Source organism: Podarcis tiliguerta, assembly GCF_965153285.1.
Source record: "Podarcis tiliguerta genome assembly, chromosome: 1".
Taxonomy (NCBI): Eukaryota; Metazoa; Chordata; class Lepidosauria; order Squamata; family Lacertidae; genus Podarcis; species Podarcis tiliguerta.
The window spans coordinates 100,582,863-100,597,822 of NC_139534.1; the positions used below are offsets into that span (position 1 = coordinate 100,582,863).

General features: G+C 43.0%; 1 protein-coding gene across 7 annotated transcripts in view; it reads left to right on the forward strand.

The window, feature by feature from the left end:
* Positions 1–14,960, forward strand: part of AKAP6 (A-kinase anchoring protein 6) — a 247,747-nt gene that overhangs the window by 150,858 nt on the left and 81,929 nt on the right. For all 7 annotated transcript variants that reach the window (XM_083452109.1, XM_083452110.1, XM_083452107.1 and 4 more), the window contains one exon: positions 8,008–8,156. In XM_083452109.1, the coding sequence (XP_083308235.1) occupies positions 8,008–8,156 (149 nt within the window). The remainder of the gene's footprint in view (positions 1–8,007; positions 8,157–14,960) is intronic.

Consider the following 14,960-nt stretch of genomic DNA (forward strand, 5'->3'; position numbering starts at 1 on the left):
TTCTTGTAGCTCATCTGAAGGTGTGCTGTGAGTTTCCCCCACATCTATTTCTGATCAATGCTTCAGGAAGTGAATACTGTCATGGGAGGCTCAGGTGGCCTCAGTAGTGCAGAGTACCTTCCATCAGCTTCAGCTGGTGTTTCTATCTGGACAGGGATAGCCTAACTTCTGCAGTCTATGCTCTGGTAACCTCTAGGTCAGGCTCCCCCCAAAAAGCTCAACAACTTTGGTCAATCCAATGGGTAGTAAATTGCAGTCTCTTGGGAGTTGGACATGCCTGCTCTAGGTTATACTACTGCAGTATGTTGTACATAGGGCTGCCTCTGGAGGCGGTTCAGAAACTTCAGCTGGTGCAGAATTCAGTGTCCAGGTTGCTCACCAGGGCAAGACGGTTTGAACGTATGAAACCAACCCTGGCCCAAATGCACTGGCTGCAATGAGTTTCTGGACTCAATTCAAAGTGCTGGTTTTAACCTATGAAGCCTTAAATAGCTCAGGATTGCAATATCTCAAGGACTGCCTCTCCCCATAAGGAATGACCCAGACCCTGCAATCATCATCAGAGGCCCTCTTTGTGAGAAGTTCAGAAGGCAGCCTTTTCTGCGATGGCTCCCTGCTTATGGGCTGCTCTCCTCAAAATCCAGTCTTCATGTTCCTCTCTATCAAAGAACAACATCGAGCAAACAATTTCGTTTGTTACTATGCTGATTGCCTAAATATTTTTATTAACCAACCAGTATATAGGACTGATGAGTGATCTAAAACATCTTTGCCCTTTTTTAAAAAATAAAATAATGTAAATCATCTTCAGTAGATTTACTCACATCTTTTTTTTTGGCAGCGCAAATTTTCTTGACTTTTTGTATCCTACAGTGGCCTCTGAAGAATATAGGATTTATTTTTATTTTTTTGAAATTTAAACCAATCAATACCTACTTGAGGTTTTCAAAGCCTCTCTGGAATTGCAATATCAGTGGAACATGAACTGTTGGAGGGGATGAGGGAAGTCTTATGTACAGCCGCTCTGTGATAGATGACTGCATATAGAAATCAGAAATATCTGTTTGAAGCTCGTATCTTCCTGGATTGTGCATGCTGAAAATGTTTGCAGTAGTTGAACACAAGGGTTACATTTAAAAATAGTTGATGGAGAGAGAGAAGAGAGAAAAACATACTGTAAAATGATAAAATTGGACATTTTTCCTAAGGGCAGTTGTGTACTTTCACTGGAGCTCATGGAAGTAACTGAAATAAGGATTTGGCATCTATAGGGGAAGCAGGAAAATAATAAGCCACAAAAGTGTACCAAAGCAAGTATGTTTGGGCAGTCCCAGGATGCAAAAAAGAAAAAGAAAAATAAGGTTAAGAGCTCCCATATAATAAATATAGAGAATGATATGCTGATGATATGATATGATATGATATGATATGATATGATATGATATGCTGCACTCAAATTTAGGTATTATGAAGATATCTGGAATTCTGGTGAGCGTAGGTATCTTCTCCCCCCCCCCCCCAGTATCTTAAAGGTTTTGTTTATTTTGTTTCAGCACCTATAGGTTGAATTCTTAAATTTGGGGGGGGGGGGATAGCATGTGGTGCAGTGAACAAACAATGGGTTTGTTCAATGCCATGTGAACTGACTTCTGTACACATAACAAGAGTTCCCATTCCTCTCCCCCACATTGTACCACCCCCCTAATCCCCTTCTGTTTTGAGGGTCCCTCAGCCCTCCTGATGAGGGCTGGACAGGGGAACAAGGGGAAAAACAATTCTCACAGCATGAGCAGAAGTCCATTCTGCTGGTACACAGGATCCCTTGGATGTCACCCAAAACCACGCATTGCCTGTAATTCCTGAAGGAGCATCAATAAAGCTTCAATCATCATTAAAACAATCAATAAAACACAGGCAGAGCAACAACATAAAAATCTACATGTTAGAATAGCCACGATCAGCTGGCTGCAAGTTAGTAAGCAAAGAAAGCCTTTGAAAAGGCCAGAACTTCACCTGGCAGTCCAAAAATGCTCAACGTGAAGGTCAGATGAATCTACAAAGGAAGTCACATAGAAAGCCTAGCTATGCACCCTTACAGGCTAACATTTGAGAAATAAGAGCAAAACATCATCGTAAATGGAGGGAATGGGAAATATGGGAGGATGGACCCCCTAAGGCAGCCTTCTACAATCTGGATGTTTTGGACTACAGTTCCCATCAGCCCCAGGCAGCATTACCAATGGTCAGGCATGATGGCAGCCCAAAGCATTAGAGGGCATCAGGTTAGGCATGCAGGCTTTAGAGTATTCCGGTTTTTCAAAGTCAGCATCAGCACTTTGAACTGGGGCCAGAAGCAGCCAGCCAGCGGGTCTGTAGCAGAATGGAAAATTCTAAGGCATTATGTATTCCTTCACATTCAGGCCTGGAAACACGTGAAGTCTGCCTTTGAGACCGCTTGGGTCTAGACTACTACTGCAGCCTGCTTTCTGTGAACTTAGAAAGATTGATTGGTTGAGGTGAATTTTCCTTGATGAAGGTTTGGGAGCTACACCTCATGCCAAATAAAGCTAACCAATTTCTGATTGGATTTTCCAGGCCTCACTTCTAGAGAGAGAGAGAAATGTAGAGATTAGGAGAAAAGCTAAAAGGGGAGACATACTGTGTGTACTTTGAAAAGAGAATGGGGATTAAAATGTATAGAAGGTATTTCTACACCACAGATATGAAATTTCAGACACATACACACAAACACACATTCCAAGACACCTTGAATATGAGAAAACTTTTAAAGAATAGTTATGCCCTCTCTTTAGACATAAGTGTACCTCCAAATGGTTATTGTATTTTCAGATCATTCAGAATATTGGGGCTGTATATAAACAATATAATTATGAAATTCTGAAGGAGGGATGTGAAGCTGAAATTTTAATACAGGCCAGTCATCCAATCCAGAAGTCAAGCTTCATGCAGGACATGATACTATGGGAGTTAGCTATTGATTGATTGATTGATTGATTGATTGATTGCAAGCATATGCCACCATGTTGCCAAGATCCCTGAGGCATTTTACAAAATATACTAAAAAGAAGAAACATTACCAAATATTTAGAAACACTGTTTTCTCAGGAGCTGAGGACATGAAGTCCCTGACTTAGGCTTTTTGTCTTCTGCCTTCCCTGAGGGCATAGTGATGTACCTGGACCAGAGAAGATGGAAGGTAGCTGTTCCAGCATTTATCTCAGTCAGGTCTTCTCAGATGCAAATAGCAGCATCAGTCCCCTGTGTCAGACTTACTCTCTCCAGCTATTTCAGGATGAGGCACTGCCGGCAGCTAAGAAGATGTATCAGCTTTTGTAGAATGCAAGAGTCATTTACTAGTTGCATATTGACAACAGCAATAGAAAGCTTTATTCCAGAAGATACTTAATTTTGGAACTTTTTCAGCTACTGACAACATGTTAATAATAATGACGATATCTAAAATACAAATGCAGTGTATTTCTGACAGGCATAAATCAGAAGTCGCAGAGTATGTTGCGAACAATGCCAGATAGCCAAAACTATCAAACCAATAAACACTGGTGATTTGTGAGACACTTCTTTGAGAAAGAAATTTAATTTGTTTTCCACGGAAGAGAAATTACCTGGCTCGCTAAGGGAGCATCTGATTTTCCTTTCTTTGTACTCATTAATGGAGTTTTCTGGAATCTGTAGACATGAGTCAGCCATGGAATGGGCATGTGTGTATTCATATGCACACATGGTCTATCTGTAGTCTTAACCTTTTAATTAGTTACATCATTCTTTGACAATGAATGATGCTGCACTAAATTAAAAGTATGTTGGAACCCTCATACTATTTGGTTTGATTATTTCTATAGCATACCTCTACAACAGGAGTCCCTCTTTCTTCCAATTTCTCCACATCGTCTATTTATTTATTTATTTATTTATTGGCTTATTTCTATCCCGCTTTTCAGGTCCACATTGGAGGCCACAAGGCAGCTAAAAACATCAGTTAAAATGCTGAAAAGCAACCAGGCAACCCCAGTGCAGTGGACAAAAGACAAAATGCAAGAGTAGTGAGCAGCAGCAGCAAAGCCACAGATGTAAACTTTGGATACGCTATTGAAAAGCATACCTGCATACACACACACACATGTACATACAGGTTTCAATTGGTGCCTGAAGGAATATCAGGAGGTAGCTAGGAGAACGTCTCGAAGAAACAGATATTCCATAACCTGACTGCCATGAGGGCCCTGTCCTCTCTGACCCTCAGTCACACCTTAGATGAAAGGAGGGCATGCACACAGTCCAAGGCACTTGAGTGAATATCCCTTTCTCTAGAAATGTGGCTTATGATTAAAATTCATGGAGGAAAAGGCTATTGGCTACTAGGCCCTGCCTCCACAGTTGGAGGCAGTAATTCTTCTGACTACTAGCTGCTGGAAACCACAGAAGGTGAGAGTGCTGTTATGCTCAGCTCCTGCTTGCAGGTTTCCCACTGGCATGTGGTTGGGCACTGTGAGAATAGGATGCTGGACTAGATTGGCTGTAGGCAGATCCAATGGGCTGATTCTGGTTCTTCCTATGTTCACATAGCAGCTCCTTCCCCTCTCTGAAGACCAAAGAGTGTGGAAAGGTTCATATGGTGGAGGTGTCCCTTTAGGATACAGGGATCCTAAACCATTTAGAGCTTTAGAGAAGAAAACCCGCACTTTGAACCAAAAGGGAACTGTGAGGACTGGTGCCTTTTAACATATATGGGCCCCGTTCCTAACTGCCCTCATTTCCAATTTATATTACCATCTCTGAACAACTGAGGTTAGGATTGGAGCCTTGGGCAGTGCTGCCAATCCTATCTGTACAGGCGTTTCCTCATTATAGAAGAGAAGGCCTGAAGAGAAGGCCTCACTCTGTACATTGCAGCTGATGGCATAAGTTGTGGCCTTAGAAACAGTGGGATACCAAGTCAGATCATTTATCCATCTAGCTCAGTATCCTTCACTGACTAGCAGCTGTTTTCTAGGGTTTGCAGGCAGAAGTCTTCTCCAGATTTACCTGGATGTACTAGGGACTGAACCTGGAACCTTTTGCACACAAGGCTTGTGCTCTACCACAGGCTTTGCATGTAACAAACTGCTACTTTAGGCAATGGTGAAGTGGACAGGGAATGCAGAGGAGCCCAGCTTCTGGACATGGAGGTCATCTGTCAGAGCATCAGGGTAATGCGGGGGGGGGGGGACCTTCCATGTTCTGGCAACTGAATCAGGTGCTAATGAAGTTTTCAAGTTTGCTTGTGACATATTAGCATAGACAAAGTCAGAGAATGAGAATAGCAATCAAGTAGAGGTTGAGTCTTTTTTTCTTTTTTCTTTTTGACGGGGTTCCTTCTTCACACTGCCGGTTTAAATGGAGACACTTCTTTGCACGATTGTTTGCATTTTGTAATTAAAATCTAAAGACTGCATTTCAGGGGACTGAAGACCTTTGGTTAAAGCTCAATGGGTTTTACACGCTGCAGTCAGAAGCAAGCATCACTAAGTTCAGTGGAACTTACTCCCTGGAAATTATACACAGGATCTCAGAAATGTTGATCCTAATAAATTGGTTGTTGTGCTATGTACTGCTTTTCTTTGGTGTGTACGTTTGCGTTTCTGTGTGGCAATAGATCAACATAGCTGCCTGCATTTTTGTACAGTTTTGGACATTTTTGAATAGTCACAACCCCTTCTCAGCCTGCCTTGTAGCCCGTTAGGTTCTCAGTTGGTTCTACACCTCTGAATCCCTTTATTTATTTATTTGTCGAATTTGTACCTCACTCTTCAGGCTCCTGGAGAGGCTTACAGACAATCAATTAAAAAAAGACAGTCCCTGCCAGCAGGCTTACACTCTTTAAAAAAAAACCACCCCACTACACACAAGGGAAAAGGGACACAGAGTTTTGGGGGGGGAGAGTTGAAGCTTGCTGTCATTTTAATTGGCGTGTTTGCATTTTAGTGGAGTGTGTTGTAACAATACCATATTGGCCCCAAAGTGCTCTTGAGCTCAACTTTGCTTCTGTAGTCCTCCCAGCAATCCAGGGGCAATTACGGCAAATGGCCAAACCCATCCCCATGTCATCTGGTGCTCAGAGCTCAAGAATCCAACTCATCAACACAGCTGCAATAGATAAAGTACTTTATTCAATAGGTTCTGAAGCCAGATGTTATTCCACATTCTTTTGACCAGGAAATAGTCTAAAAGAAAACACCAGCGCTAATCTACTTCATCTTGCTTAAAGTTCAGGTTGCTGAGTAATCTTTGGGAAGGTTTGATCGGTGCAGTGAGAATGCTATGCCTTTGTTTTTATTTACATCATTAGTCAAACAAACACTTGAGCAGAAAGAATGACATGTGAAGCATTAGGCAAGTGCTAAACAGAACATAAATTCCACAGGTTGAGTAAGTAAGTCTTGGGAACACAGGCTGAGCATTAGTCTCTGTAACCTAATATTGTCTACACTGACTGGCAGCACCTCTCCAGGGCAGAACAAAATTATATATGCACTGCCTACAATGCCTTAAAATGCAGATAAACATTGCATGTATCCCCACAAATATTCTGTATTTCCAAGAAGCCATTGGGAAGGACAATTCAAAGCCAAGCCCTTGCTGTAAATCTGCCTCTTTGCTGAGTCCTGATATGTGTCTTTGTACATTTAGAAGATTTGGAATATTTAAACAATGGATGAAGGGAAAAGTGTTTACCTATGTAGCTGGTTTTGTAGGGGGACAGAGGACAGCGCCCCCCAGTTGTAATCCTCATGTGCAGTCTGATAATACACAGAACTTTTTCATGAATCTTCCTTATTCACTTCAGTAGAGAGGGTATCTTTGTACGTACACCCCTTTGCAAGTTCAGTCTGCCCTTCCTTTGACCCAAATTGGGAAGCACTTGTGGACAAGTGATATTGAGTGTGTGCCAGAAATCCCACAGTGCAAAAATATGTTGGCTCAGGACAAATGAATCTGAGTAAACTGTAAGCCAGAAATAACTGAAATCTGGTTGATATGGCTCAGGATAGCAATACCTCAAGGACTGCCTCTCCCCATATAAACCGACCTGAAATCTGCAATAATCAACTGAGGCCCTTCTTTGTGCGCATGAGAGGTCCAGAGGGGGCCTTTTCTGCAGGGAGGTTCGCCTGGCACCTTCAATATACATCTTTAGGCGCCAGGCAAAAACATTCCTCTTCAACCAGTCCTTAGGCTGATTAATAGTCTACAGCCTTTTAAATGTGTTTGTGGGAGGGTGCATTGTTTTTGTTTTTAACTATTTTTTAACTCTTTATTTTTTAAAGCTATTTATTTTTGTTTGTGTCATTTGAGCAGCAATGACTCTTTATGGTACCATTTTTTCCCCCAAATTAGTCCCCTTCTTCTCAGGAACAGTGACATCGTCATGTACCATGGCTGCTTGATAGCATCTCTGTTCCTAGAAAAAACACCACTGTGGTGTAGTGGGGGTTTTGCCAAAGCCAATTGCTATTCATTTCCAATAATATCCTTTTAGAAAATGGTCTTGAAGATTTATAATGCAAGGAGATTGGAAATCAAAATATAATATAAGCAATTGTATGAACTTTTGATGGTGTTGATGATTACTGAGATTTGTGATTTTTGTAATTTTCTTTTTAAAAGAAATTAATATTGTATTTTAAATTGTTGTAACACCCCCACCTCCCCGATTTTATGGCGAAGGACAGGTGATTAATAATAATAATAATTCTAAACAATACCACATCAGATGATCAGGAGTGTTTTGTAGGCTATTGCCCTTTTAATTTTACACCAATTTAATGTATAAAGAACCACCTAGTCAATATTAGGATAATGTTTGATACTACTATGCATTATAACTTTGGATTGAGTGCTTATTGGGCCCCAAAGCAGCGACTTTATACATGTATTCCTTGTGAATGAAAACAAAGGATTTTATTTCTTATTGTTGTCTTTTTCTAGGCTGAGGTTCAGCTATGCTATCTGGAAGCACAAAGAGATGCTGTTGAACAGATGTCCTTAAAGCTGTACAGCGAGCAGTACAACAGCAGTAGCAAGCGAAAGGAAGAGTTTGCGGATATGTCAAAAGTTCACACAGTGGGAAGTAATGGGTAGGGAACTATTCTTTTTGTTGTTTTATTCTCAGTGATCTGTTATCTTTTTTAAAAAGATTATCTTCTCTTCCTTGCTCCTATGTTATTCAGGAGGATTTTTCCTGCTAAGCCAAGATTCTTTCTCTCCCAGATACACACACACACACACACAAAGATCAATGTGTTGTGACTCATTGCCCGACATCAATTGATCACTGTATGGACAGGCTAACCAGAACTGCTCATTATTTCAAGGAGAATGCACAGAATATCCTCAGACTTTCTGCGTATGGTACATATACAGCCTGGGCTCTTTATTTCTTTGGATTCCCCAAGGTTCTCTAACAGCATTTTATCAAAGACATAAAAAAAAAAACTCCCCACAAGGATTGCTTTCCTGGATCACACAAAATGCCTGTCTTCTCCAGAACTTTTTCCTCTATCGGTGACCAATCTGACGCTCCTGAGAAACTCACATCCAGACATGTTGCTTCGTAGCACCAGGCAATTCATCAGCAACCTAATTTCCTTGCAACTGTGAAGTGAGTGGGGCCCCTGAGCCATTCACTTTGGAAGCAAAACGGGCCCATCTCGAAATAAACAAAGAAAACAGGTTGCTACATAACTCAGCAAACATCCTGAGTATGTGAAAGTGCATTTCCTTTTAAATTATTCCCCCAGCCCCAAGGGAGCAAGATAATTTTAAAACAAAAACGGAAACTGTGAATGTGTGCAGTTTCCTCCTTGAGCATTTGCGTCTCCTCAGTTTCTGACACACACGCTTGCCTCTTTCTTTTTAAATCATCGGAGTCGCAGGCCAGGTCAGCTAACACTAAAACTGACACAGAGTGTTCAGCTATTTATTTATTTATTTTTTATACCGCTGCATATTCCAACATGAATCTCTAAGCAGCTGACAGATCCCAAACAAAAAGGAATCAATATAACAAATGCAATACAAGTTCCACATTCAAAACCAAATACAGCTGCTGCTGCTGCTGCTGCTACTACTACTACAATGACTTCTGCCACTACTGAAATGACTGCTATTCCACATTTTAAGTATATTTTGTTGGCATCTATCTGTTTTGGTAGACAATGGAAGAGTATGCCTTTGAGGGTAAAGTCAAATTGTTGGGGCATTACAGCGCCTGCTGTGGCTATAGAGACCAATATGGGAGAGATTTATTTTGTTGCAGCTGGGGCAAATGAAGGTTTCCAGTTTCCCAACATTGCGAGAGAAGTCCGTGGAGGTGTGTCACGAGGGAGGAGTTGAGGCTGGCTTTTAACAGTGCTGTTGGCATTCTGTCCTGTCCTGAGACTTAACCACATAACCACTTGTCAAGGAAGGGAGGAACATATAGCTTTTCCAAGTCTGGATGCTGTCAACTGCTGTGTCAGCGACCATGTTTTCCCGCAAGTACAGTTCTTGATAGTGCTCTTCCCATCACTTAATCTGCTTGCTGCAGTCTGCGATAATCTCTCCAGATTAGGTTTTCAGTGGTGCGGTTTTCCTGAAGGCTTCCTTCATGCCAACATACATATTGTGAAAGTTGCCACTGTCAGCAGCGAGTTGAATGGTCTAGTCCATCTTTAGCCAGTAGTCATTGGCACATCATCTGGCAATCCTCTGGGCATCGTTCCTTGCCTTTCTCAGTGCAGCAAGCAACTTCTTGAAGGGTGTACACTTGTAGTTCACAAGGCCCTCGTGCTTTGCAGCAATAACAGGATCCGTGTCCTTAATGCCAGCCTCAAACCAGCCAGGGACCTGCTGCTCTCTTTTGCCAAAGGAGTACATCACTGTGTTGTAGGTTGCCTCTTTGATGTAGTTCCACCTTACTTCAGTGCTGTCTCTTGGGAAGTTCAGTAGAAGAAGAAGAGTTTGGATTTGATATCCTGCTTTATCACTACCCTAAGGAGTCTCAAATCAGCTAGCAATCTCCTTTCCCTTCCTCCCCCACAACAAACACTCTGTGAGGTGAGTGAGGCTGAGAGACTTCAGAGAGAAGTGTGACTAGCCCAAGGTCACCCAGCAGCTGCATGTGGAAGAGCGGAAACGAACCCGGTTCCCCAGATTACAAGTCTACCGCTCTTAACCACTACACCACACTGGCTCTCTAGTACCTGTTCGTCAGAATTGGAGAAGCATTCACAAAGTTGGCTGTTCTAGCAGTGTTGATTCATGTCCACACTTCCTGCTTTGTGCTATGTAATCTATTTTGCTGGAGAGGGATCTTGCTTGTCAACAGGGACTGATCCGTGTTGCAGTCAGCACTGTGGTAACTCCATGCAACATGAACACAGTTCAGGGCCGATAGCCTGATGACAATTAAGTTCAGCTGGTGTCATTGGCCTGACCTTGGATGCCTCCAAGACATTTGCTGTTTTGCCTTGATAGAGAAGAATGTGCCTAGTTCCTCGTAGAATTGGTCTTCGGTCTGTACGTCAGAGGTCATAATGGGAGCACAGACGCTCAAGATGTTAACCGGACCAGAGGAAAGCAAGTGTTCTGAGCCCTTGGTCAGCAGTTATTTCGCAGACAGAAGAGGGTTCTTTACTGTGAAACCTATGCCATGGATTCCCTCCTTGCCAGAAAAGGGTGTAGTTCTTCTCTCAGAGACAGCCATTTGATGTGAGTCTGGTCTCCTGCAGAGCGGCAATGTCAGTGTTGAGTGTTTCCATCTCACAGTTAATGATGGCTGTGTTCCATTAGTCATTGACCTATGTGGGGGTCAGCAATTTATTGAGCTGGGGCTGCCTGGCTTGATGACCACCTCTACCAACAAAAGCAACCCGTAACGCTTGTACCTTATGCCAATCAGGTTGAGCTTATAACTCGTAACTGTTGCATCCAGCATTGTTTTTCCTGCATTAGCAGCACCAGCGTGACCTCTCCAGGGCGCAAACCAGGGCAGTGTGTTTGGAGGTCTTGGGCTGCCCAGACAACACAACCTCACCTCCTCCATCTAGCTTGGCTCCATCTTGGCTGCAGGAGTTGACGGAAGGACGGACTCCACTCCAGAATTGTGTAGGGTTTTCTCCTTACCCTTTTCTTCTCCCAAAGGTGTCCCGCATGACAGCAAATATGGATTGTTCCTCAGAGTTTACCCCCAAAGGCTTTCTCACAAATGAGTATGGCTGCAAGGCAACAGAGGATCGGATTTCTCCTTCTCCTAGATGATCTACCTTCCCAGGTTGAGGAGCCCCATCTGCCTCTCATTTCCCTCAACAGCACATGCATTATATATACATTAAATTATATGTGCTAATAAATGACGATAGATGTTGCCCAATAAAAAATCAGCACTTTTTCTTTCTTTTTTTTAAACACAACTGCCCACAATGTGTTTTAGTGTATCTGGATTTAGTGGGGGAAAGTAGAGTGCCACTTGGATGAGGAGGACATTGTGTCAATGCCAAAAAAAAAGACAAGTGAGGGTTTCGGGGTTTTTTACATTTTAAGTAACCTGGTTAATAAATATCTCTAAACAATGCATGTAAGTAAAACAATTAAAAATCACAAAAACAAATCATATGGAAAACATCGGACTTTATAAAACCCAAAATAATTAGGATGCTATTCAACTAAAATTTACTGTGTGTTGGCCCACTGAAATTAGTAAAAATTACTAAGAGCCATTCATTTCAATCTACTTTGAGTAAAACGTAGTTGAATACCACCTTTTGGTGGTATTCCCAAACTCCAGTGATTGATGTCAGTGGAGGGAGGTGAGATTATAAATAGCCCTCCTGCCTCTCGCCCCAGACACATTACCATGACAGAGCATATGGTCCCTGTTGCACCACACCACCACCAGTGTATAAACTTCACATAGGGATACTACAGGTTAGGTGCCATGCGTTATAGAGTTACATCTCCCTGACCCCATATCACTCACACTTTTTGCTCACAAGGGGGAACTTTGGGTGAGGGGAAACTGTGAAGAAAGAGCACTTTGGACAAGAATGCCCCTAGGGACACAACAGTCATGTTATTGGCCTAGAACCAGAACAGGACCTCACCTCTGGACCAGATGGAAACGCCTTTCAGCAAACTCCACTCCAACAACTGGATGGGCCAGGCAGAGCACCACACTCAGGTGAGCAAGGGAAGGGGGAACATTTGCTGTAATGCATATCTGTTGCAACTTTCTCACATCTCTTCCTTATTCCTTTATGAATACTCTTATCTCATGGAACTCCCATTCTCTCCACCAACAGAGAGAAAAAGTGTTCCTGACACCCAGGGGAGGCACTCAGCCCCACTTACAGGGGGGGTACCAGGAGCATCCCACACAGGTAAACAAGGGAAGAGGAAGAAGTGTGCTACAAAGGATGACTGGCCTTTGATTGCCTCTCATGTATCTCCTGGATTGCTATAAATGAAAACTGGGTCTTGCCTCAACTATATTGCTCCTAGTGCTCTTCCTGTCCAGTAGCAGGGAGCAGTGCCTTCCACAGAGGGCTAACACTGCATACAAGTGAGCTCTCGATTGGCCAAGGCTAGGTGCTCTATTCCAAACCCTTGCAACCAATGGGAGGGAAGGCTGAGGTATGAGCAGTGGCACCACCTTCACTGTTTCCTCTGCTCTGTTACAGCCAGCTATGTGTACCAGGAACTGTGTTTTCCAGCTGCTGATCATTGTTTGTTGCTTGCTCTCTCTTCCACCTGCCTTTGCTCTACACAGCCCATTTCCCAACAGGAACAGTCAATTGGGCCACCCTTTCCTGTGCAGACCACGAGGAGCTCCACCCCATATCCAACAAAACTGACCTGCATACAGCCAATTGAGAAAAGTCCATCTACTCACACCAGGCAGCCTGAGAAGCTCCATGCTAGACCAGCGATGGGCGTTCCCAACAGGGAGATGAAGCCATGAAGGGCACAACACCTGCTCTTTGCCTCTCTGTCCTCCACAACATCCTCACTGATGTGAATTGTTGCCACCCCTAGTCACCTGTATTTACCACATAGATTGTTTCTGTTCCACTAGGGGCTGTACCTGGGAATCCTCTTCTGATACCTCTTCTGACTCAGAGTGGAGCTCTCAAAGTGGCATGGGGAAACACATTCCCAGGCAGTCTCCATCAGCCCTCCTGGACAACCCAGCATAAGCTAAGGGAAGGGGATGCTGGGGCTGTGCAGGAAGCCCTGCTTGTTGGGTAGTCATGGGCAGTCATTCACCAAGGAGGATGGGGCAGCTTGAAAAGGAGCAATGCAACCAGCCAGAGATAGGAGGTGGGCAGCCATTAACAAAGGGGAAATGTCAACATGTGACTGGCAGTCAACCAGGACAGCCATAATACATAGTTGCAGAAGCAGCTGGGGCCAAGGAGTTGCATGTTTGAGAACGTCCTCTTGGACTTTGACAGAGCACACCATGAGATTCCCATGGTGACTACATGATTGCATATCTTTCTTCCATTGGAAAAGGGGGGACCCATGGTGGGATTCACGTCACCTCATGCGCTGGTGTTTTAGCAGAGCGCACCATGGGGTTCCATTGGCACCACCTACTATTCCTACCTGATTGTGTTGGTTCCACATTTGGGGCATGTAAACGTGACAGACATAGTCTCTGGTCAGCTTGTGTTCATTGGCACCAGTGCAACCATGTGACATGTGGACATGTAATTGGTGGGTTCTGGTGGTTTTTCCTGGAATACCTGAATCTTATCTGCTGGCCTTTCTGCTGCCTTTTCATTTTCTGGAAGTGTGTTTTCCCCCACATTCTTCCCAGGCATAGCTGGTATACAATTCACTGGTCATTGTGTAGTAGCAGCATATGTTTTCACCCAGCATAAGGAAAGTATAGATTGTTCAGGCCAGCTCATCTTTCTGCCACTTTCTCTCTCTTTTGTATTGTTATGTGAAAAACCTTATTTCAGAACTCTGTATACCTTGAGCTGTTTTGTGGAAAGTTGGAACAAAAATCTAAATAAATGAATCTTGTATACTCTGCCCACTTCTTTATATCTTTTATACAAATGTCGCTGTCTTTCACTTTGTTACTTCCCCCGCCCCCAACTATAGATATATATAGATATTTCTGTCTTTCTTTTTGCTCACAGAAATTGTTCTGGAATTTCAGTCATTTCTCTTTTTAAATGTTCTTTCAATATGTTTTCTTCCACCACTGTTTTCTTGATGCCAACACTTTTATTTCTTCTAGTTTTCCTTCCCACTTTTACTCATTTTTTAAAAAATTGATTGCTGCCTTTTCTCTCTTTGTATGATTCTTTTCTTCCCAGTACAATATTGCCTCCTTTATGCCACTGTTTCCCTTCTTACGATCAGAAGTTGGTCTGTTGTTAATAAGCTGCCCTTTCTTTCACAGAGGCTCAGTTTACAGATAACAGGTAACAGAGTTAGTAAATGTTAGTAAGTAATAAGTGGAAGAGTTTAGATAATATTTGAAGTACTGAAGGCTAAGCATCTTTTTCCAGGCCAAGACATCACCCGGATAGGGGTCAGAAAGAAAGGCAAAAGGTTCTGGAAGCAAGTCATTAACCCGTCAATGAAAACCATCATCAGGGCAAGAATTTTTTTGTCTGGTGGACAGAGGGAGGAGTTCCCATGGTTACCATGGGAAAAGAAAGGTTTAGGATTTCAGCTTCCATGACGTATGAAAACAGGGGAGGGGGCAGGCTGTGCCCACAGGAAAAAAAGTGTTGTTTTACATGAGGCTTGGATTTTTTCCCCTTGGATTTTTTTTCTTTGGGAAGGAGAAGGGTGAGGCTAGTACTTCAGGGGTAGAACCATCTTGGCAGGCTGGGACAGAGGCACAGAGATAATGTGCAAGATTCTTTGGACTCCAGTGC